This window comes from Tupaia chinensis, unplaced genomic scaffold (assembly GCF_000334495.1).
Source record: "Tupaia chinensis unplaced genomic scaffold, TupChi_1.0 Scaffold144529_1, whole genome shotgun sequence".
In the NCBI taxonomy this organism is placed as follows: domain Eukaryota; kingdom Metazoa; phylum Chordata; class Mammalia; order Scandentia; family Tupaiidae; genus Tupaia; species Tupaia belangeri.
The window spans coordinates 1,490,869-1,514,780 of NW_006204388.1; the positions used below are offsets into that span (position 1 = coordinate 1,490,869).

The window sequence follows — 23,912 nt, forward strand, 5'->3', positions numbered from 1 at the left end:
AGGAAATTAAATTAGTAATTTTAAAGATTAAATGACGGTACTTCTAAAGTTTTTTTCCCTAGTGATTTTCTTTGTTCTTAAATACAGTAATGATTCAATATGAAATTAATTGAGATCTGATCACTTTTTTTCTGAATTTTTAATTTTTTCTATTTTCCTTTTTCTTACCATCATCTCATTTCTTAAATACATCATTTTCCCCTTGTATAATTTTAATTGATTTATATAGGCAGAGGAAGAAAAATTGACATATTTAATGCATGTCACTGGATGATGACAGATTTTTCTTAGCTGATAAACTGTGGAAAGAAGTTACCTAACATTTTCTTTTTTATTTTTTGCATTTTAGAGCTCCTCATCTGGGTAGAGAACTGGTATGCAAAGAGAGTAAAAAAACGTTTAAAGCCACGATAGCCATGAGCCAGGAGTTTCCCTTAGGGATTGAGTCGTAAGTTTGTTACTAACTATACACATTTATGAAAGCAGGTATTAAACCCTAAAGTCCACATTGCAGTAATATTTGCATCAGCGTGGTACATTTGAGGCATTTGAGATGCAAATGCAAATGGTTTTTGACAGCGAGTGTACCTTTCTCTTGGGCATTTTTCTAGTTCGCAAAAGTTATTATTTTTATTATTTTTACCAGCTACATTTTTGAGTAAGTGTTTTAAAAAATTATAAAAGTAATACATAAATACATACTTGTAAAAAGTTCTGAATGTATGAAAGTTTATAGAATAACTGATCATTTTCATTTATCATATTATAGTTAATGACTGGTGTACTTTTGTGTGGACTTACCTTTGATTTTGCATTTTTATAAAAATAGAGGAATAGCGTATATTGTGTTCTAATTTATTTTCTTTAAAAGTGAATGTATCTTGGGGTTCTTAAAGAAATTACATTTTTGTTGATCTTTTTTTTCCCCCCTTTAATTTTGATAGAGCATGTGTGTGCATGTGAGAGAGAACTTGGGGGCAGCAGCCTCTGTAGGGCTTGGCCATGTTATGACCTTCCTACAGTCGTACAGCCCATCAGATCCTGGGTACTTGCGTGCATGCCTGGTATGTCTCAGGCCAACCAGGCTGGGAACTTGAACTGCAGTCACCATGTAGGATCTAGCTCTGCTTAAGCAGTGAGCCCATTACTGCTTCACCATGGAGCTGACCCTTCCTTGGTATTTCACAGTATTGATATACTTTAGTCATTTCCTTACTGATAATCATTTTGATTATTTGTAGTTTGTCACCATTATGAACAGTATTACAATGAATGTCTTGAATATGTCCCTTCAAATCTTAATGAAGTTCATACATAACGTGGACCTTGCTGCATGCCTAAGCTTTAGAAAAGTAGATAGAATGTTCTGTATACACTCAAGCTGTGGGTCACAGGGATAAGTCTCAGAAAATGTGAGAACGAAGTTGGCCACACATATAAATCTGTCATAATTCATCATATGTAGGACCCAGCTGACTCAAAGTTGCACCAAAATTATGTTTCACTTACTAATAAAGAAGAAACATTTTATGATGCAGTTAATTTTAGGAATTAATCTCAATTTCAAGGATGTTATGCATTAAAAATGGATGTTTTAGAATTTATAAAATTAGTTCTGGGGAAAAATAAAACTAAAAGGAACATGCAAAAAAGTCAAATACTATGTTCTAGAATGAAAAGAGTTTGATGGTAATATAGCAGTAATGCATGTGGACCCACATGGGAAGATCCCAGGATTACCTCCCTTAATGTGCTGGGCACATGCGTGTTTATGGTCCTGGCTAGCTGACGCTGGGGATGGATCATGGCATGAAGACCCTGTTGGGGGAAGATCTCTCTCTTTCTCTTTTATGAAGAAATAAATACCCTTCAAGAAAAAGCATTTATTCACCACTAAATGTCACCAAAATAATATTGAAAATACAATAGAAATGTCTTTATGGTTGAATTGAATCTCTGGGATAACAAGGAACCAAGAAACATTGATACAGAAAAATAAGGAACAAAAAATATTCTGATTAAACTATTTGACTTCAGTTGTTATTAAAGAAGTCTAGACCTAGCTACAGTGGTGGAGGTCGTAGGATGCGGCTGAATGATACTTGAGCCATATGAGAGTTCCCGGTTTGGATCCCAGGCCAACCTGAACATGCCAGGCACACTCATGTACACAAGGGACTGGCTAGCTGGAAAGGTAGGGGGAGAATCATGGTATGAGGACCCTGTCCAGGGTTTCTCTCTCATGAAAGAAATAAAATGTTAAAACTTGAGAAAAAAATGAAAGAATCTAAAAGCATCCAGGCAGAAAAGGGCTGAAACCAACCTGACCTTCTGCTTTTTCATATGTCTTGACATTTTTGAGGCAAAGAAAATGTGATCTCCCTAGTATATCTAGCTAAAATGTCATTTATTGGCAAGACAACTGCAAGATATTCTCAAACATGAACAAGTTCAAGAAATAAAGTAGCCACAGACCCTTATTTTGAAAGAATATTAATACCACTTGAAAATGAAATTTATCCAACTGGAAGATTAAAAGAGAAGTTGTAGTATATTAGTATGTTAGAATGCTAGGAGACATTTTTAAATTTTAGTTCAGAGAGAAAGATAGTATAACCTGAAATTTTATGTGATACAGATTTCCCCGTAAGTATAAAGAAAAACACTCGTTTATCAAGTCAAGGAATACTAAGTACATAAGAGCCCTTCACGCCTGGGACAAATTGACAGTGACATTTAGTCACCAAATAGCAAGTCTAATTAAATAGCTCAGGAATATGTAGATTTAAAGAAGATAGATGGGTTAGCCCTGAGGCCTAGTAGTTAAAGGTGCCAGATCCCACATGGCCAATGGTGGCTTGACCCTTGGCTTGAAAAACATACCAGGTACGTGTATAGAACGTGGCTAAAATCCAGACTGAATGGAGAAATGGAGAAGGGGGTTACAGAATGACTATACCTTATTGGGGGTGCTTTCTTCATCTTCCTCTTTCTCTCTGGCTAGTGAATGTGCATTCTGACAGAATTTTTAAAAAGAAGATAGATGTAAACATTGTTTCCATTTAAATATGGACCTAAAATCAAACAACTGTGGAAATTATGACTCTACAATCAAAAGTTACACATCTTGACACAATAAAAAGAATAACAAAAAATTAATTTTCTGGGACCAGCAAATGGTATAATGTTACGTCACTGGACTCCCACATGGTTCACCATTGTTTGAGTCCCTGACCCGGTGGCTTGAAACTCATGCTAGGCTTATGTGTGCAGCTCAAGATCCTAGGAGGAGAATGGAGGAGATGGGATTGTGGAGTGGCCATCCCCCTAGGGGATGATTTTTTATTTTCTGTCTGTCTATCTCTCCAGTGAGCACATGTGCCCTACAGCAAAATTTTCTCCTAAAAAAAGAAGTAATTTCTTTTCCTTAAAATCTGGAAGTCAGTACTTCTGTCTTAAGTTTGAAACTGGTACCGATAAACAAAACAAAACAAAAAACACCTCCCGCCACCCCACCCCCAACCATAGCCAAGAGGTTAAGCCTTGTACATAGGGAGATGGATCCTATATGGCTGAATGCAGTTTGAATCCCAGCCCTTGTGGCTTGAAACAAACACCAAGTGAGCACATTTGAGTACGTCCCAAATCCTGACAGGATGGGGAAATAGAGAAAAAAGGATTACAGGATCAATGCACTCCTATGGAGGTTGTTTTCTCTCTCTCTGGTGAGTGCATGTGCCCTCTGGCAGTAAAAAAAAAAAGACACAGAAAATTCAGTTATACAATGAAAACATTTTTTTCCTTCTCTTTTTCAGATTGTTGAATGTTTTAGAAGTAATAGCTCCCTTCAAGCACTTTAACAAGCTTAGAGAATTTGTTCAAATGAAGCTTCCTCCAGGCTTTCCTGTGAAATTAGGTAAGAGCAAAAGTGTGATTTTAATGTCAGTTAGAAATATAGAGCTGTTTATAAACAATTATAAAAGTGTTTTAAAGAAAAATGGATTTCCTAATTGTTTATATTTTTGTAAATTTGCATTCATATTCATGTTGTCAGATATGAGAATTCTAATTCTACTTCATTTAGCTGAAAATATTTCATACAAGGTGTGAATGAACTAATGGTGCAGTGTAGGAATGTTTTTAGTGTGCCATAGGGAGATTGGAGTTTAGCCCCAAGTTTCGGTGTACTCTGAGTTTCTGCGTAGTGGGAATGTTTCTGGAGTCAGTAGTTACTGTTCATGGAGAAAGTAATACATATACTTTTTTTTAGTCTTAAATGTTGAAACTTATTTCATCTGAAGCAATAATCACTGGAAAGAGAAAACTCCTGACCAGCAAATGGCATGATGGTTATTTTGCTGGACTCCTATGTCGTCTACCGCAGTTCAAACCCTGGGCCCAGTGGCTTAACACTCACTCTGGGTGCATGTGTGTGCATGCCCAAAATCCCAAGAGGAGACTGGAGGAGAAGGGATTGGGGCATGGCCATCCCCCCCCCTTTTTTTTTTTTTTTTTTTCAAAAAACTTCATTTCTTGCTTTCTATATTTCTGTCTCTTCTCTGTCTGGTGAGTGTGCACATGCCATATAGCAAAAATCTCTGAAAAATAAAAGGAGACAGTAAACTCTCATTTTTGCACATAGTAAACTGAGAACAAGAAATAGACTGTTAATAGGTATTTTAGGAGTTTAGGCTTAGATTCAGCATTAATGTAAGCATTCATCCATTAAGCCACCTAGTATTTAACCAGTGCTTGCTGTGTGCCAGATACACTTAGCAATGGGAGACAGCAGAAGTCCCCGTTTTCTTTACATTTAAGTAGGAGGGAAAAATAAATAAGATAGTAATTATAATTTTTATATAATTCCTCAGATATAATTTAACTTACATTATTCAGTATTTTAAAAAATACATCTTAGGGGATCAGCAGATGGCATAATGGTTACGTCACTGGACTCCCATGTTTTTGACCATGATTCAAGTCCTGGGCCCAATGGCTTAATACTCAGGCTGGGCATGTGAGCATGTCCAAAATACCAAGAGGGGAAGAGATCGCACCATGGCAATCCCCCCTTGGGAGGCTTCTTGCTTTCTGTCTCTCTGTCTCTCTGTGTTTCTGGCAAGCACACATGCCCTAAAAAAGAAAAGAAAAAATACATTTCACAATAACTAGGGCCAAAATGCTTTCCTCCCAGAAATAATTCATTGCTAAAAATTAAACCACTTTCTCAATATTTTGAATTTAGAAATAAGCAATTTTTAATTAAAATTGATTTTCAAGGGACCAGCAGTTGGCGTAATGGATATGTTGCTGGACTCCTATGTAGTCGACCACAGTTCGAGTCCTGGACCTGGTGGCTTAAATTCATGCCGAGCACATGTGCATGCGTGCCCAAGATCCTAAGAGGAGAATGGAGGAGAAGGGATTACGGCATGTCCATCCCACCTTGGGGGTGGGGGGTGATTTCTTGCTTTCTGTCTCTCTGTCTCTATCTTTCTGGCGAGTGCACATGCCCTATAGCAAAATCCTCTCCAAAAAAGAATTGATTTTCAAATGTTTTTTCAAATGTCATGTTAGGTACCTTATGCAATACAAAAGCACTGGGAACCAACTGTCTTAGATACCAGTGATATGATCTTAGGCAGAAAAGTTTAGAAAATAGAAGCAATCAAAAACTGTGTGTTCTTTTTTTTAAAAGAATTATTTAATTGAATTTTTTTTTTAAATTTAATTTGATCAGAGAGGGACAGAGTAAGGGGAGGAGAGTGAGAAAGCAAGCTGCCAGGTCTAGTACTCGAATCGTGGTCGACCACGTGTGGAGTCCAGTGCCCTTAACCACCATGCCGCATGCCAGCCCCCAAAAGCTGTGTGTTCTAATCAGTGGATGAAGGATCATTGAATAGGCATTTCTGCAGAAGCCTTAAAGTCCACCGCCATTTTCTATGGCGAGAGAACACTTCCAAGTACTGGCATCCTTTCTAGGTATTGTTAAGAGGCATAATGATGGGCTACAGTAGAGAACAAGAGTTGAATAGATAAAAATTTCAAACTGTCTCTGAACTTGCATCTATTTTTAAGTTCCAAACCCAAACCAGACCTCTCAGTACAATATAGATTTTTATGCAGGAGAAATATTTTGTTTATATAGAAAGGAAAAATGTTTACATGTTTTTTTGCAGGCATTTTTCTGATGTTACTAAAAGGGGATGATAGCCTTTTGCTTTTGTGTACCTAAAGTTATGGGATATTTATTTAGCTCTTTCTCTTTTGTTTCTTTATTTGTTTTGAAAAACCAATGTGAAACTTTAACCATTTCTGTTTCTATATTAAGGATTGAAAAAAAAATGATTGGGTGAAAATTGTGTAAGTGTAGAAGTTGTTGCTAGCATAGTTAGATGTTTTCAAAATCACCTTAAGCTTTTTTTTTAAAGACTTACTTAATTTTATTTATTTAGTATTAGTATTTTAAAATTTGTAATATAATGTGCTTTCACCAGAGAGAGACACAGAGAGAGAGAAGAAAAGTGAGACAGCAAGCCACCTCGTCTGGGACTCAAACCACAGTCGGCCATATAGGAGTCCAGAGCCTTAACCACTGTGACACCTACAGGCCCACACCTCAAGCTTTAAATGGTGATTATGAATGGTATTTTCTCTGATTTATTGTTCCTTCATTCTTCTCAAAGGCTAAATTTGAACCTCTTTTGTCATATCTCCATCCTTTCCACCACTGTGTAGATGATTTTTACTTTTTTCTTTTTTTTAAACGAAGAGACTATCGGAAATGAGATCTCACTTACTGCTCCCAATCCCTCACGTGGACTTTTCTGTGCAAGCCCCAACTTTTTCTCCAATCTTCTATCTTAGTAGAAAGGATGCCCCTCTTTTTAGCTTGAAAAATGTCTTAATTTATTATGGATCTATTCTTCTCCTCTTTTCATTCATTCCATACTTCTCTTTTACCTTACAGCTCCCTCTTCTGTTGTCTTTCCTCATTAGGCTTGTTTGCATCTTTCCTCTCTTAAAATTCCAATAACAAACTAAAAAAAAATTGTAAAAAAAAACCCCCCAAACTCTGTAATGCCACCCTACCTAGCACTTTTTTTAAACTTTGCGTTTCTTTTTTTTTCCGTTAAAGGATTATCTTATTTAACTTTATTTATTGTTGTTGTTATTATTATTATTTTTCACTTTGATCAGAGAGTGACAGAGGGAACGTGAGAAAGCAAGCCACCAGGTCCAGGACCCAAACTGTGGTCGGCCATGTGGAGTCCAGCACCTTTAACCACCATGCCACCTGCCAGCCCTAAACTTCGTTTTCCATAGCCAAGCTATCTAAAATTTGACTTGGGTCTCTTCATTCTTACTCCCTCTTTACAATTATATTATAAATGAGGGAATGACGGAAATAAAATGTAGGAATACTGACTATTCATGAGGATATGGAGAAACTGGTTCACTCAGACGTTACTGATGGTAATGTAAAATAGCAAAGACACTCTGGAAATCTTTTTCTTTCTATTCTTTACTTTTTTTTTTTTTTGGTACAGGGTGTATATGCACTCCAGAGAGGCAGAGAGAGAGAGAGAGAGAGAGAGAGAACACCTCTCAAAGGGGTGTGGTCATATTGTAATTCCTTCTCCTCTGTTTCTTCATCTTGTGGGGATTTTGGTCATGAATGCGCATGTGCCCAGTGGGTTTTTCAGGCTGCCAGGACTATGTCTTTCAGTGTGTTTGGCCTGTGGTATCTGGCTTCTTAACCATTGCTTATAGAGCAATGAAAGCATTTTATCAGTTTTTTAAAATACTAACCATGCAGGAACCAGCAGATGGCATAATGGTTATGTTATTGGACTCCCATGTAGTCGACTGCAGTTTGAGTTCCAGACCTGGCAGCATAAAACTCAGGCCAGGTGCGTGTGTATGTGTGCCCAAAATCCCAAGAGGAGAATGGAGGAGAAGGGATTGTGATGTGTCTGTATCCCCTGGGGGGGTGTTTTCTCACTTTCTATCTGTCTGTCTCTTGGTCTCTCTGGTGAGCACAAGCACCCTATAGCAAAACTCTCTTAAGAAAAAAAATACTAAACATGCAGCTGCCATACAGTCAAGCAGCTGCAGTCCTAAGCATTTATCATCCAGAAAGGTGAAGATTATGTTTACAAATGCTCATTACGTGGCAATTTTATTTGTAATGGTGAAAACCTACAGTTTTCAGCAAGTAAACAAATGGTGATTCATCCATTTGTGGAATACTATGCAGCAAGAAAAAAGAACCGGGTTTTGATACATGAAACAACCTAGATGAATTGTCTGAGAATTTTGCTGAATAACAAAAAAAGAGAGAGAGAGAGATTACATTCCGTGTGGTTCCTATTATATGAAGTGCTTGAAGTGAAAAAAACTAAAGAATAAAACCTGTGCCATGGTTTAAGGAAGAAAAGGTACAGGTACATGAGGGAAGTTAATATGGCTTTAAAAGGGACATAGGTGATCCAATAAGGGGCAACATATAGTGGTGGGAATACCCTTTATCTTTTACTGTACTGTCCATATCCTGATTTTGATATTATATTATGTGTAAGATGTTACTACTGGGGAAGACTGGATAAAGGAAACAGGGATATAAAGGGTTCAGGGATCTTATCTTTCTGTGCTATTTCATATATTGCATGTGAGTCTGTAATTATCTCAGACAAAAAATTTACTCACTTTCTTAGTCCATTGCTGGTTCTCTTGATCTCTTTCACTGTTACTATCTTTATTATTGATATTCATATTGTTAAGCCTAGTAGAAAATTTTCTATTTGATCTTAATCTCTTCAAGTTTGACTGTTTTCTTTGGAGTCTTTGTATTAGCGAATGAGACAAATCATTCAAATTTCCCAACTCTCCAATAGAATTGTGTTTGAGTTTTTCATCCTGCCTCTCTGACCACTCCTGGAGAACGTGTCCCTTTTCTCCTTGTCATCTTACATTATATTTTCATTATATCTTCTACGACTTAAGGTCCTACTCTGATCCCCACTTCCGCATTGGCTTTTCCTCTTCCAGAGTGAATGCCAGTCTTTCCTTTGCCTTGAAGGCCTCCTGATCTCCTGATCTGGCTATTTCCCCACTGATCTGACCTCTCACTGATCTCCTTATTCACTTTGCTGCAGCCACACTGGGCTCCTGGCTTTTCCCAGAATAAACTAGATGCTTTCCTTTTAGGACGTTTATACTTCTCTTTTTTCTTATTTGAAAATTTTCCTCTAGGCAATTGCTTGGTTCTTGTCTCAGGCCTTTGCTAAGCAATCACTGCATAGAGATTGGCCTTTGACCAACCTGTTCGACAACTCTTACTCCAAAACTGATGCTTTATATTCCTTTACTGTACTTTTTATTTCTCTAGATAATTCTCACCATTCCTTTTTACTTTTCTGTTGCCTGTCTTTCCCAACCAGAGTGCAGTCTCCACAGATTCATGGATTTCGTTTCATGTTTACTGATCTGTAGCCAATTCCTAGGAGAGGGATCAACAAACTTTTTCTGAAATATAGTGAATATATTAGGTGTTGTGTGCCATGTGGTTTCTGCCACATCTACTCAACTCTTTATGGAAAATGATAGCAGCCGGAGACAGTTAATAAACAAATGGTCATGTTGTGTTGTAAAATGGTTTAGGGAAACTGAAGCTTTATTTTCATGTAATTCTCACCTCACAAAATATTAATCTTTGTTTCTTCAACCATTTAAAAACGTGAAATCTTTTCTTAGATCATGGGCCTTACAAAAATAGATCAGACAGTGAGCCTGAGTTTGCCGACCCCTGAATTAGAACAGCATCTATCTAAAATAGGCACAAATGAGTGATTTACCCAGAAACAAATGGAAAATTTGTGATTTATTTGTTGATATTTGTGCTTATGTCTAATTACGTTTTTTAAAAAGCATCATAATATTTTCTGCAGTAAAATATTAGATTTGTAATAGTCAACGTTTATGTTTTTATTTTAGATAGGCACTTCATTTCAGGTTGGTTGTTGGCTTTTTTTTTTTTTTTTTTTTTTTGGTTGTTTTGTTTTTTAAGGTTTTTGCCATAGGGTATGTGTGCTTGCCAGAGACAGAGAGAGAAGGAAAGTGAGAAATGGCCCTCTAGGAAGGATGGCTACATTACAGTCTCTTCCCTTCCAATCTCCCCCCAGAATTTTGGGTATTCACACACATGTGCCTGTTGTGATTTTCAGGCCATGAGGTCTGGGACTTGAACCATGGTCAGCCATGTGGGAGTCCAGTGCCTGCACCACTGCATCACTTGTTGGCCCCTTAATTTCAGAGTTTTAAGGTAATTTCAGAGAATTCCCTAAGGCTCATAAGTAATTTGATTTATAGGAATCAAAACCCAAAGTTTTATGCTTTTTAAAAATTCATATTAGGAAGAAAACTAAGGAGAATAATTAATGTACGTGATCTCTTTAATTTGATGGGTTGACTGATTCAAAGATGGTTCCTGGGCTCGTCAGAAAGAGAGGAGAATGTGCCACCATGGGGAATAGTCTCTCCCCGATCCCTTCTCCTCCATCTCCCTCATTTCAGGATTTTGAGTACACGTGCACATGTGCCCAGAGTGTTTCCCAGGCCACTATGTTCAGGACTTGAAATGTGCAGGTGGGCCATGAGCGGTGTCTGGCTACCTTCACCACTAGGCCACAGGGCTGGCCTGCCCCTATTTAAAAGAAATTTCTTTCATAAATATGAAAGACAGAGGTATAGACAGAGAAAAAGGGAGAAGTGCCACTAGTAGTGTCTCATTTCATGATGCCCCACGGCCTTCCCAGCCAGCCTGGCTCATGGATGTGAATACCCGGCACGCATAGGTTGCCTGGGAACTGAGTCCATTATTTTCCTGTAGATTCAGCTTTGCTTGAACAATGCATTTATGCTGTACCATTGAGCCATTCTGTTTACCCACTTTTAATGTCAGATTTCACTTAAAATCTCAGCCAGAAATTTATAATTTAGAATATTAGGCTATGGTGATGTGGTATTACTCCAGTTCTGATGTGACTGGTTTTAATCTCACATATTTAAGTGATGGATAGCTTATAATTTTTTACAACAAAAATGATGAATACATTTCACTTGAGTTAAGAATGAAAGTAAATCAGGCCAGATTTCAAATAATACACACATACTTACTATAATACGCACACACTTACTATATGAAGAAAAGATATCAGAATGGAGAAAGTACAAAAGTAGCTGTCCCTCTGCCTCAGGATAAAGAAGAAAGGCTACTGGAAACTGATGAGTATGGGCATCTCGAATAGGACTTTGTGGTGTACGAATAGATTAACATTTGATTTTACAGTGTTAATATTGCTTGTTCTCTCTATAGATATACCTGTATTTCCTACGATCACAGCCACTGTGACTTTTCAGGAGTTTCGATATGATGAATTTGATGGCTCCATCTTTACCATACCTGATGACTACAAGGAAGACCCAAGCCGTTTTCCTGATCTTTGACGTGAAAAATGATGCCATCTAACCAAGGAAAGAGAACACAGAGACCCCAGAAGTGCATCTAAATAGAAGGGACAGATGCTTTTCAGCAAAGAAAAGGGAATCTACACTTTGAATTGACACATCAGTAATACATTAATGGGCCTCTAATAAGAATTTCAGCAAGTTCTCTGATGTGCCATTTTCACTCTTTTTAAAAATATACATATTATAAGTGTAATAGTTTGACACCTTAATGACCCTAAGACCTTCGTATGTAAAGCAGCTATGAGTGCTGTGATTTGTTTTTAAAAATTTTTACACTTCTTGTTGAAATATATATGCATATAAATATATCTATATCTATATATCTAAAACACTCCTGGACCATTAACGTAAATTAAATGTCTTAAGAGATATGATGCCCTTTTAAACTTGTCATCTTATATTCAAGGTGACATTTATAAATATTCCTTCAAGCTTTGTTTTCATAAAATGTAAACTATGTAACATTATGTATAGTTCAGTAATTTGAATGTCTGTTCAATATAATGAACTAGAAGGAATGCAATTTTCTGTAGATGAATGAACCAAATGGTAACCATTAAACAACTGCATTTATGTGTTGCAATACATTTCAGAAGGAGCGTTCACTCTGCAGGGAATAAGGTACCTCCTTTAGCACCTTAGTGCAATTCATTGTGGTGCTATTTGTTTTTACCTGAATTCTTTCTTCAATGGGAACTGTTTGTTACTAATCTTCCTTTCCTAGAACCTCTGGTTTTTTTTTTTTTTTCCTAAACTTGATTTCTAGAGTCATTGTTTTGTTCTTCATAAGGAATGGTTAGCATGCTTCAAGATATTCCTCTCTAAATCTGAGCACTTTAAAAAGAATTCCAAATTTTTAAACTTGCTTCTTAGTAAGTGCACATTAGTCTGATTATTTTGTTTTCAGTAGAATATGGACACATGGATGTCTGTTTTAAAAAAATTCCACACATACTTTGGACAATTCTACCTATTTGATGCTTTCAAAATAAGGTAAAAATCATTTTATATGCTAATAATATATTTGTTACAAGTTCAAGTCCAGCAGCCTAAACAAGATGTTTGATTCTTATTGTTTATTTATTTATTTATTTTTGAGTCACAGGAAAATACTGACAGATTTTAATTGTCTCCAAAATGTTCAAATCATGTTTTGCTTATTTTTGCACTTAAAAAATTTCATATTCCAAGATGGTTTGAAGGTCCAACAGTGAAAATAAATTAGGGAGAATCATGTGTAACAGTCATAGTGTCATGTTGTATTAAAGAGCTTAGCTAAGTGTTTTTTAAAAATGTATCCTGATGAGTGTGTCGAGAACACATCTGTTAAGCTTTTTAGTGATCAGTAGTTTAAGCTTGTTCCAGGATTTTAGATCATTTGAAGTGAGTTTAGAAACGTCTATTGAAGAGATGACTTATTTAAAAATCCAAAGCATCAAGCATAAAAAAATTTTATAATAAACATCTTTAAAGCTGCATCTTCCACATATATTGACATTTTATTAAATACATTTTATAATGAAGAAAAATAATAATAATTAAAAACTCAAAGACCTTATTACTACCTTATGTGGGTCGATTGAATTTTGCAGAGAGTGTTAGTAAAACCAGACTAGACTTGCTCAATAGAAGTTGATCCCTTTTATGTTGGGAATGGACATAGACCGTATGATCCTGTCAGCGGTTATGAGATTCAAGACACTGAAAGGCAGTCATCAGGGTTGCTTTTAAGCTCCATTCATTTGTAAGAATATGGTGTACATTCAGGAATATACTATAGAATCTTTTATGAGTACAGACAACAGAGAGAAAAAAATATGGTAATTGCAGCTTGGGATTTATCAGTTTCCTAATAGCTGTAAATATTTTGCTGGGGTACACTGGAGGTAGGGTGACTACTGAAAACTTGCACTGGATTTATTTTTATCTTCCTTTAAAGAATAGTAGAAACAGATTATCCATTCCAAAATGTCTTTTCTCTGATCACAAAGAACAAACAAATGTCAGTATCTCTTATGATGGTGGGGAAAAAAGGAGTTAATTAATGGAAATAAACTTTTCACAATATTAGATTTCTCAGTGTGCCTTTTAATCTAGTTAATGAATGAGGCTGTAGATTGTGTTTCAGGTGAACACCATACATGTATTTTGATAATCTCACATGAAAAGATTTTCTAATGTAAGTTCATAAACTTCTATATGCCTTTCACTTGTGGTTTTAGGAACTATTTCAACTGAGAGTGGAGGTGGGTGAACTGTAAGAAAGTCTTTTTTTCTTTAAGGTTTTTGCCAAAGGGTGTATGTGCTCCTGGGAGAGAAAGAGGAGACAGTGACCGAGAAAGTGAAAATCATCCCCCAGGGGGAATGGCCATGGTGCAGTCCTTCTTCATTCTCCTGGGATTTGGGGCACACATCCACACACACCCCCAGCATGATTTTCAAAGCTGCCAGGTCCAGTACTTGAACTGTGGTTGGCCCTGTGGGAGTCTAGTGCCGTAACCACTGTGCCACCTGTTGGCCCCATTAAATGACCATTTAGAATTACTCAGTATTCCTGCCACCTTATGGTCATCTAAGAAAAATATGGTTTCTGTCTTCAAGAAAAATACTTTCTAATGAGGTAGTTTGCCCTCTGTAGATACTCATATTGAGAGACTTGTCAAACTTCATAAAAGGGAAGTTCAGTGTAAAGCAGATGCCCTGATTATTTTAAGTACAATGTGATAAGTTTTAAAATCGACACATCTGTCAGCTGATAGCTCATAGAAGAAAAACTAATTTCCTCCTGGTTTAAAAACCAATGTAAGAGTCTTACTCTAATAAAAATGGGTTTTCAGTATTATTCACATACAGTATGTCCTTCATACCTCGAGGGAAGATGGTGAATAATGATTAGTAAGTCCTATCCCTGCTCTGTCTACAGCCAAGATCCTGTTTTGAGGCCATGAAAGGGCTGGAGAAGTACTGTCAGTAAATACGGAAAGGAGCATTGCCTTTTGTTATTTTTCATTTTAAGCAACATGGCAGAGAAAGTTGGAGTAAAAAATTTCGGAAGAATCTTAAGTCCTTGTAGTATGCCAGCTCTTAAAATTGAGTGAAAGAATTATTGATCTCAGGTTAGTGTGGGACACAGTGTGCCTCTTATCTTACTATTAACTATGGCAAAAGGAATATTTATGGTTTCTAAAATTAACAAATGCATTCTCACCAAACTTCCATATTTGGAAACTGTAGAAACTACAACTCTTGGTGTAAGTTGCTCAGAGGGAAATGGACAAGTGTTAAATCTCTCATCAGACTGCAAACTGAAGTAAAAGCCTGTGATTGGTTTGCATACTATAAATTAGCAAAAACTACTTTTGGAAAGCATTTTATGTCAGAATATTGGGGCAACAGTGTCTTTGGTTGCCCTCTAAACATTTTGTAGTATGTCAAGTATTGCTATATTTTTAGGTCATGGTCATCCTTATTGGATTACATTATGAAGAGCTTTAAAATTGTCACAGCTCACTATACACTAGCAGTACCTTTACTCATCACGGTATGTGTAGTACGCAGGATGACCGTTTCACACACTAGAATTACTGAAGCAGAATCTCTTAAGGTATTAGAAATAAAAAAGGTATTTGTTGGTTGTTCCTGGTTTTGAGGATGTTTTCCAAATCTAGATGGCTTTACTTTGTTGTATAACTACAAAAACCACCCTGAATACTTATTCACCCATTCCTCCCATATACTTATTAGTCACTAAAGAAGTCTGACAGTGACTGACTGGCTAAGATGTTTTAAATGAACATGGTGTAGGAGTTTTGGAGGACAGAAGTAAATATCTACATTGTGGCATGTCTGCTACCCACTTCAGATGGGCAACAGCTATGCCTACATTTGTCCACTTTGCACTGGGTTCTTCTGTCTGCTTCTCAGACTTCCGAGCTAGGTGGAACTCCATGGTAAACATCCTGGTTTCCTGGCCAGCAGATGGCATAGTGTTTATGTCACTAGACTCCCTGTGTGGCCGATTGCCATTCTAGTCCCAGACCTGTGGCTTGAAAATCATGCTGGTTAAGTGTGTGTGCATCCCAAGGAGAAAGGGATTGTGTGTTGACATCCCCTGGGGAGTTTCTCACTTACTCTGTTTCTGGCAAGTGCATGTGTCCTGTAACAAAAACCTCTTAAAAAAAATCGTTGCAGTGAGACACTCATGCCTACATCAGAAGCAACAAGATGTAGTCTGTAGTCTGTGTGAGTCCATGTATTCTGTCACCCGTCTTCCCATCCCACCTGCCCGTGGACTTCAAAATTCAGCATCAGATACAAAGAAAGACTTACAGACTAACAAGGTCTCACAATTCTGTGTGTGTGTGTGTTTGTTTTTGGTTGTTTTGTTTTGTTCATAGGGCATATGCACTCCCTGGAGAGGAACAGACGGAAAATGAGGAAACACCCCCGAGGCAGGGTTATGGCCATGCCCATCTCTGCTCCTTTCTCTTCGATTTTGGGCATGATGCACCTGTGCCTAGAGTGATTTTTGAAGCTGCCAGTTTCCGGGCTCAAACGATGGTTGGTCATGCAGCAGTCCAGCGCCTTAATCATCACACTATCTGAAAAATCTCACAATTCTTAATGGCAAATCCCCATAATTTTTTTTCCTAGTGGTTCTGCTTCTCTGATTGACTGACTCTTGAATATGTTAATTTTGTGGAAAGAAAAACCTTAACCTACTTGATGCTTGTATTTCAAAAGTTGATGTTTAACAAATTTTGTCAATTAGTGAATAAAAAAGGGCAGTTCTTACATTTATTATATTGAAAATTACTTTTAATGTATCTACAGTTCAACCAATTTATATCTAGATAATAGGCAGACAAAAATCTTTAAAATTATATCTTGGGACCACTGAATAATATATTTGGAACATTCCATTTTTTGTGACCATAGAACTTTTATTTCTCATGCACAAATCATGAGGTAACTTTTTTTTTTATCATGGTACTAATTTAAGTGACAGTACACTGCAAAATAACCTTTAATAAATTGAGACTTTTGAAAACTGTGAATGTGTAATTATTTTTTTTTTTGAGAGGTTTTTCGCTATAGGGCGTGTGCGCTCGCCAGACAGAGAGAGACACAGAGACAGAAAGTGAGAAATCACCCCCCAGGGGGGATGGTCACGCCACAATCCCTTCTCCATTCTCCTCTTGGGATCTTGGGCATGCACACACACGCACCCGGCGTTGAGTTTTAAGCCACTGGGTCTGGGACGTGAACCGTGGTCGACTATGTGGGAATCCAGCGATATACTCATTATGCTAACTGCTGGTTCCCAATGTGTAATTATTTTTGAAAGGATATTTTACTATTTAGAAAATGTAATATTGACATTTTCTTTGAATTTAGATTAATAATATAACCTTATCCTTTTAAATTTTATTATAGGGCACTTGTGCTCTCCAGAGAGTGAAAAAGCATCCCCTAGGGAATGACCACACCACAATCCCTTCTGTTCTCTCTTGGGATTTTGAGCAGACACACCATGCACCTGGCATGTCTTTCAAGCTGCTGGGTCCAGGACTCAAACCATGTTGTCAGCCATGTGGGATCCAGCCATCTTCACCATGCCATTGCTGGCCCCTACACCTTATACATTTTTTTTTTTTTTTGAGAGATTTATTTTTGCTGTAGGTTGCATGCGCATGCACTTGGTGGCAAGACGGAAAGCGAGAATCACCTCCCGGGAGGCTGGGGGGGGGGGCGGGGGGCCATGCTGCAATCCCTTCTCTTACTCTTGGGATTTTGGGCACATATGTAAATGCACCTGGCGTAAGTCTTAAGCCAGTGTGGGTCCAGGACTTGAACTGCAGTTGACCATGTGGAAGTCCAGTGACGTAACTATTACACCATCTGGTGGTTGGTCCCTACACCTTATACTTTTAAATTCCACTGGTAAGTGAAGTAGCATGATCCTCCTTGCTACAAATGTCTGAATGAATTTCACATACCTTGACATAAAATAGGAGCAAAAAAAATATTTTGAGTGAAGTCCCAAAATCTACAACTCTTAAAGCTGGGCCCGTAGGGCAGTGGTTAAGTGCTGTGTAAAGCGAGCTAGATTTCCCACAAGGCTGACCACTGTTTGAATCCTGGCCCTGGCAGTTAAAAAAAAAAAAAACAACTTTGCAGATGTCTGCATATCTCCCAAATTCTGATGCAGTAGACAAATGTAAGATGAGAAATTGTGGCTTGACTATGCCCCATTTGGGGGAGGGTACTCTCTCTGGCAACCATATGCACCCTGGCAATGAAAAATCTGGTACAAATACCTACAACTCTGGAATTAGTCTTTAGAAAAGAATACTTCTGCTAGTCAAGTCATAATGACAGTCATATTCTGGATGCTTTCAAAGTACCAGTGACAATTGCATGCATCTGTATTTAACTCAAACAACTATTTGTACTTGATAATATTTTCAGCAGCAGAGAGAAACCACTGGATAGTTTTGAGAACTCAATACCAGTTTTAAAAGGTCAGTGTAACTTTCAAACAGCATGGACCCTCAGTTTTTCATCCGATGAACTGACAGTGAGCTTTATAATTTTAATTACAGTGTATGAACCTTGATGGCACACGAAGATCTAAGAATCAATTTTAAGATGCAGACTCAAGGTTAACGTAAAATTAGTTTTACTATTCCACTAGAAGCTGTTTTTTCCCCCTTGCCCCAAGGGTCTAGTTTTCTACTTAATATATAGAATTATTACAAGGAAATTTAACCAGACTTCAGGAAAATGCAAAAGGCAACATAACCTTATCAGTTTGTATGCAACTTATGTTAATGTCTTTGCTTCAACATTACCTCCTCTTTAAATTATATAGTTTCAACAATCTCAATAATGAAACAGTGGCTACCACTAACTGAGCCAGGCACACCGGCATTTTTTTTAACCAACTACTTCATAAGTCTCTCCAGCTGTACTAAATACAGCCCAAACTCATGACTGAATCTTTAAATCTTTCAGTTGGAAAAGGCTTGTTATATAGCCGCCACAACCTCATTCAGTCCTGAAAAACTTAAGCAAATAAATAAAGACAGACATTTTCTAACAAAACGCTTTTATTTTTTATCATTTTACTAGTAATTACAGAACAAAACTCAGTGTAGAGGCAGTGTTCCCTTGATTTCAACTGGTTACCTTATCTGGTAGAAGGCTGTGCCTCAGTGCAACACTACCTTTATGCGGAATAAGTTCACTGAAAACAAATATCCTCAATATGAATTCCCGTCACTGCAGTGTATTAAGTTGGTGGCACTATTTTAAAACAAAAATGTTGAACCCTTTTAGAAAAGTTGTCACTAGAATTCAGAGATTATAAGTGAGGGAAACAGACTTGAGTAATAATACCATATGCAACTGCCAATATTTTACTTGCTTTTGATTTACAAAACCAGCAATGTCACATGGTTCAATCTTTACTAAAAAGATTTTATAAGTTTACAGAAATGTTATTTGCTTTCAACCTTGTTTTTAAAAACACGGTGATTATTAGGACCATTACTAGAACTTCTTATACTCACTATAGACAAAATTCCTTGACAAAAATCTTTAAAAAGTTACTTACTACAAACTGTAAAAACAATGCTGCTTTTTCTATATGGCATTTCCATTTTAGAATAGTAAAAAAAAAAAAACCAAAACACCAATTTATACTCAAAACTTGGATGAAGGCTAACATTCCAAGTCTTATATTCCTTTAATCCCAGTAACCCAAACACTATTCATTTCATTAATGAATAAATATACCATTTAGTATTGTACAGTAGATATATATTGGACAGCATCTATACTATTCCAGAAAAGGCAAATATTTATATTTCACTGAAAATATACTTAGATATAGGTGGGATTTCTTTATCCTGAAGTTCTCTGTTGTATCCAACCCCATTCCCATACCCAAATTATGAGAAAATATATACTAAGCAAAGAAAAAGATTGTTTTAGGTAGAGGAATTAAATCTTTTGACAATGCTGACGGTAATCATCAAGAGTGATAGATTTCACCTTGCCACTGTATTTAAACAGGTGTATAGAAAGGGAATTTGTAAAATGAATGAGGTAAATGTCTTACATTCAATAGTGTAAATAAATACAAATACAGTTTAACAGGAACATGGACATAAGTTTAAGGGTTTTATTATCAAAGTCTTGTAAAACAATTTCAGAAACTGTACATCAACATGGCACAGACTGTAGCCTACTTTTGTTTTTACTGCACAAAAGTGAAGCTTGAAACTCCTGTAACTAAGAAAACAGTTGCCTAACTACTTTGTATATAACATGTAATCACTGTGTGCATAAGATTACTACTGCAGTAATAGTAACACAACTTATTGGTTTTATACAACTTGAGATCAAATAAAAAGTACATTATCAAGTAGATTTGTCTTACTTAAAAAGAATATGAAGGTCAATTTAAAATGCACTATCCCCTTTTTCCAACACTGAGCATAAACAAATTAATAAAACTGAAAATCAGGACAAAAGTTTCTTTTACAGATGGATTCAGAATAGGCAGATAGCTTTCACTGATGTAGACGTGGAATAAATTATTTCAGGAAAAAAAATTTCCAAACACCTTATGAAAAAGTATACAACTCTATTTCAAAATATGCTATTTACTTACTGCCAAAGACAGTTTTATTTGAAATCTTGTTTCTGTAATTAATGCCTAATTAGCCATCAAAAAAGGTTAGTGCATATATAACCTTTCAAAGTTAAACAAAAGCCACAAAAATTTAGCCACAAGGCTTAAAGGATTATCTATTTCAAATGCTCAATTCCAGATGTAACTATTAAGAATGTTAATCTGTCATGTCAACAAACAAGACCGTAAGTAGATCCATCATATTTGGAGGGTTTAATGACATTTAAGATATTCTTGCCACAATAACATGCAATCAGTGCATTCCCTACATGGCTCTATTACGGCAATGAATCAAATTCTAGAAATACGTTAAGTGAACTTAATAAAGGAGATCATACAACATAAACAATCCATGCCTGCTGTAGATGCATGCAGCTTTTCATTTCTGTTAGGAAGCAGCACCAGAATAGTAAAACTGCTTGGATACTCAATCAGATTTCACCATGACAAAAATTGGTTATCCAGGTACCATTTTAAAAAAGCTTTGGATGTAAATTACTATTATCAGTATCAGGAGCTTTATAACCATTTATAACTCAGAGCTGTATACATCTAGGTTTGAGATGAACAAATACAGCATTAAGAAATCACACAAAGGAATGACACTGATGCATGTACACAGTTGGATTTTCAGAGGCAAAATTTAGTCACTCATGTCCATGTCTTCTTCATGATGATCATCACCATTCACTTTGGATTCCCTCAGTGAGTCACCAGTTCCCTTTTCCACAGAACATTCCTTTGTTTTGGGAGATCCTGCTTCTGTGGGTTTCTTCTCCTCTTTTTTCTCTTTCTCGCTGTCATACCCCTGTTCCTCTTCATCGTAATCCCGTGTAACCTGCTTTGCCCAGGAAAATAATAAAAGTAAATTTCTTCAAAGAAAAACCACTTCTTAGAAATACTAACACCACCCCAAATACCAAAATAAGTTAGTTTGTAAACATACTTTTACATCTTTATCACTCTCTGATTTTCTTTCCCGTTCCTTTTCCTTATCTTTACTTTTCTTCTTCTTGCTTGTTGATCGTTCTCTTTCATCTCTGCTTCTTTCTTTGTCTTTATCTTTCTTCTTCTCCTTTTTATGTCTAGAATGACAGTAAAATCTGTTAAAAAAATACAGTTTTCAGAAAGAACCTCTCAAGCAATTTCACCTCAAGTTGTAGCAAGTGGTTTCAACTAGCTTAAGAGACAGCTTCCTCATGCTCGTAAGATACAAATAGGATAGCAAACACTGGATAATAAAGGCACAGGTTATACACAAGAAATGCATGCAAAGCTTGTAATAATTTGGTTACAAGTCTAAAACATCCAATCTTAAAACTATGTTTAAGCCTTGAGTCATGGAGAGACTTGTAATGATGTATTCTTAAATATGGTAATTCCAGAAAAAGAAGAGGACAGATCTAAAAGTTTATCGTTCTTACCTCCTAGGGGATGGTGAACGAGACAGTTTCCTTTTAGGAGACCTAGGCTTTTTAGGTGACCTTGTTCCACTCCTGCTTCGTCGTCGTCGTCTCTCTCTAGAATCACCAATATGCAAAGTAGGCTTTAAAATACAGTATGATCTAAAAAAATGCAGACATATCACAGATGTGTCTATGTTGGAGTTCCACAAGGAACTCCTACATTATGATTCTAGTAAAACAGTTTTAAACAATCAAATATACATTTCCAAACCATGTATCTCTCTTTTTTAACCCTCAACACAACACCTAATTTTTAGTAATTCTCAAAGTCATTTTGACAACATATTAGAAATATTCAGCTTGAGAAACTTAATAAAAGAGGGAAAAAGTGTGAATTTAACTAGTATTGAAGAAACCAGTTTTATATTTAAACATGCAGTACACTAAATTGGTATAGAATTCTTTCATAATGTTGTGCGACAGAAAGCAATCGCTAGCAAAATACCCCCCCCTAAAATCAACATCTAAATCATCACATGAATTCCAGAGAACTAAAGACAGAAATCAAATTTGCCACCTTATATCCCAGCAACTCCTCACTCTCACCAACAATAATTTAAACAATCAAATTTTTTTTTTTGGGGGGGGGTGGGGTGGGTGGAGGGAGAGGTTTTTGCTATAGGGAGTGTGCACTCGCCAGACAGAGACAGAGAGAAAGCGAGATATCATTCCCCAGTGGGGATGGCCACACCACAATCCCTTCTCCATTCTCTTCTTGGGCATGCACGCACATGTGCCTGGCGTGAGTTTAAGCCACCGGGTCCGGGACTTGAAAGTCGACTACAAGGGAGTTCAACCACACCGCCATTACGCCAACTGCTGGTCCCTGAACAATCGATTTATGATAAACAAATTTCCTTTTTTTTAAATTGTGGCCTTCTATTCTGACCCCATTCTGAATTCTTAAAAGTTGTAAAACTTGCAAGATGACCATGTATATGTATAATTTAGACACAGAACAATCAATCCTGTATTTCCAGTTAACAAGTTTCCAAATGTATATATTTTTTCCCTACCCTTGTAGCCTTTTGTGCTCTATCCTGGAAACATTACACACAGCTGAATATTCATTAAATCAAGTATTTATTTAGTTTGCCAGAACAACATACCTAACACATAAAAAAAATGCCGGAGGTATATGTGCATTCCAGAGGGGGAGAAAAAAGAGAGAGAGGTGAGGGAGAAAACATGCCCAGTGTGGTGTGGTTCTGCCACAATCCCTTCTCCTCCACTTTGCCATCCTGTCAAGATTTGGGGCACATATGCACATAATCCAGCACTGTTTTCCACTGTGGCTGGCATGTAGGATCTGGTCAACCACCAGATCATGGGAGGCCATCCCAGAATCCCTTCTCCATTTTCCTCTTGGGATTCTGGTTGTGTGGGATGTAGTGCCTTAACCTCTACATCAACTGTTGGCCTCAGTCTCTTAGTCCTTTTTACTATTTCTCTCTCAGATCTGGTTTAGCATTTCTTCCTGTACATAAGCTGGGTTTAATTTTTCTATAGACTTATAAGAACAGCTTCATCACCACCAAAAGAAATCCAGTACCCTTTTAGCCACCCTGATCTTCTTTATGCCACCAGGAATCACTACTTTCTCTCTGGTTTTGCCTACCCTGAACAATTCAAGTAAGCAGAATCTCACAATACATGTCCTTTTGCAAAAGGGTTCTTTCATTTGAGGTTTTCAAGGTTCATATCATATCATTTATTACTCTTCTGTACTGCCAGTTAATATTCCATTGTAAGCACAATCCATTTTGCCTATCCATTTCTTGAAGGACAAGTTAATGACTGACTATTATGAATAAAGCTAATGAACATTTGTGTGCAAGTTTCTGTGTGGATGTGTGTTTTTGGTGGTATATCCTTAATAGTAAAATTGCTAGGTCAAAAACTTCTATGTTTAAGCTTTTTTAGGAACTGCCAGAGTGCTTGTATCATTTTTCTTTTTTCTTGTTATTGCCAGAGGGCACATATACTTGGTGTGGGTCTGTGTCAAGGAATGGGGAAAAGGCACCCTGTCCCACCTAATGGAACATGATCACACTGCAATACTTTCTCCATCTCTCCTTCCTGTATTATGGACACACACGTACCTGATGTATTTTCCAGTTGCCAGGGCTGGGATTCAAACCATAATCAGCCACGTGGGACCTGGCTTTTATATTTTTATCAGCAATACAGAAGATTCTCCACATACACATCAA

General features: G+C 36.9%; 2 protein-coding genes across 16 annotated transcripts in view; one reads left to right on the forward strand and one right to left on the reverse strand.

Moving 5' to 3' along the window:
* Positions 1–13,599, forward strand: part of ANKRD13C (ankyrin repeat domain 13C) — a 96,689-nt gene extending 83,090 nt beyond the window's left edge. For 3 of the 4 annotated variants that reach the window (XM_027767734.1, XM_006167135.3, XM_027767732.1), the window contains exons 11-13: positions 350–448; positions 3,816–3,916; positions 11,378–13,599. In XM_027767734.1, coding sequence (XP_027623535.1) covers positions 350–448; positions 3,816–3,916; positions 11,378–11,508 — 331 coding nt within the window. In that variant the 3' untranslated portion in view covers positions 11,509–13,599. Of the gene's footprint in view, positions 1–349; positions 449–3,815; positions 3,917–6,497; positions 6,634–11,377 lie in introns of all 4 variants that reach the window. The other variant, XM_027767731.1, reaches the window with a different exon arrangement.
* A 6,106-nt stretch (positions 13,600–19,705) lies between these two features.
* The window catches only part of SRSF11 (serine and arginine rich splicing factor 11), a 42,796-nt gene continuing 38,589 nt past the window's right edge, over positions 19,706–23,912 (reverse strand). For 3 of the 12 annotated variants that reach the window (XM_027767739.1, XM_027767740.1, XM_027767744.1), the window contains 3 exons: positions 21,658–21,798; positions 21,180–21,336; positions 19,706–21,074 (listed from right to left, as the gene is read on the reverse strand). In XM_027767739.1, coding sequence (XP_027623540.1) covers positions 20,877–21,074; positions 21,180–21,336; positions 21,658–21,798 — 496 coding nt within the window. In that variant the 3' untranslated portion in view covers positions 19,706–20,876. The remainder of the gene's footprint in view (positions 21,075–21,179; positions 21,337–21,657; positions 21,799–23,912) is intronic. The other 9 variants (XM_027767745.1, XM_014583685.2, XM_027767737.1 and 6 more) reach the window with 7 other exon arrangements.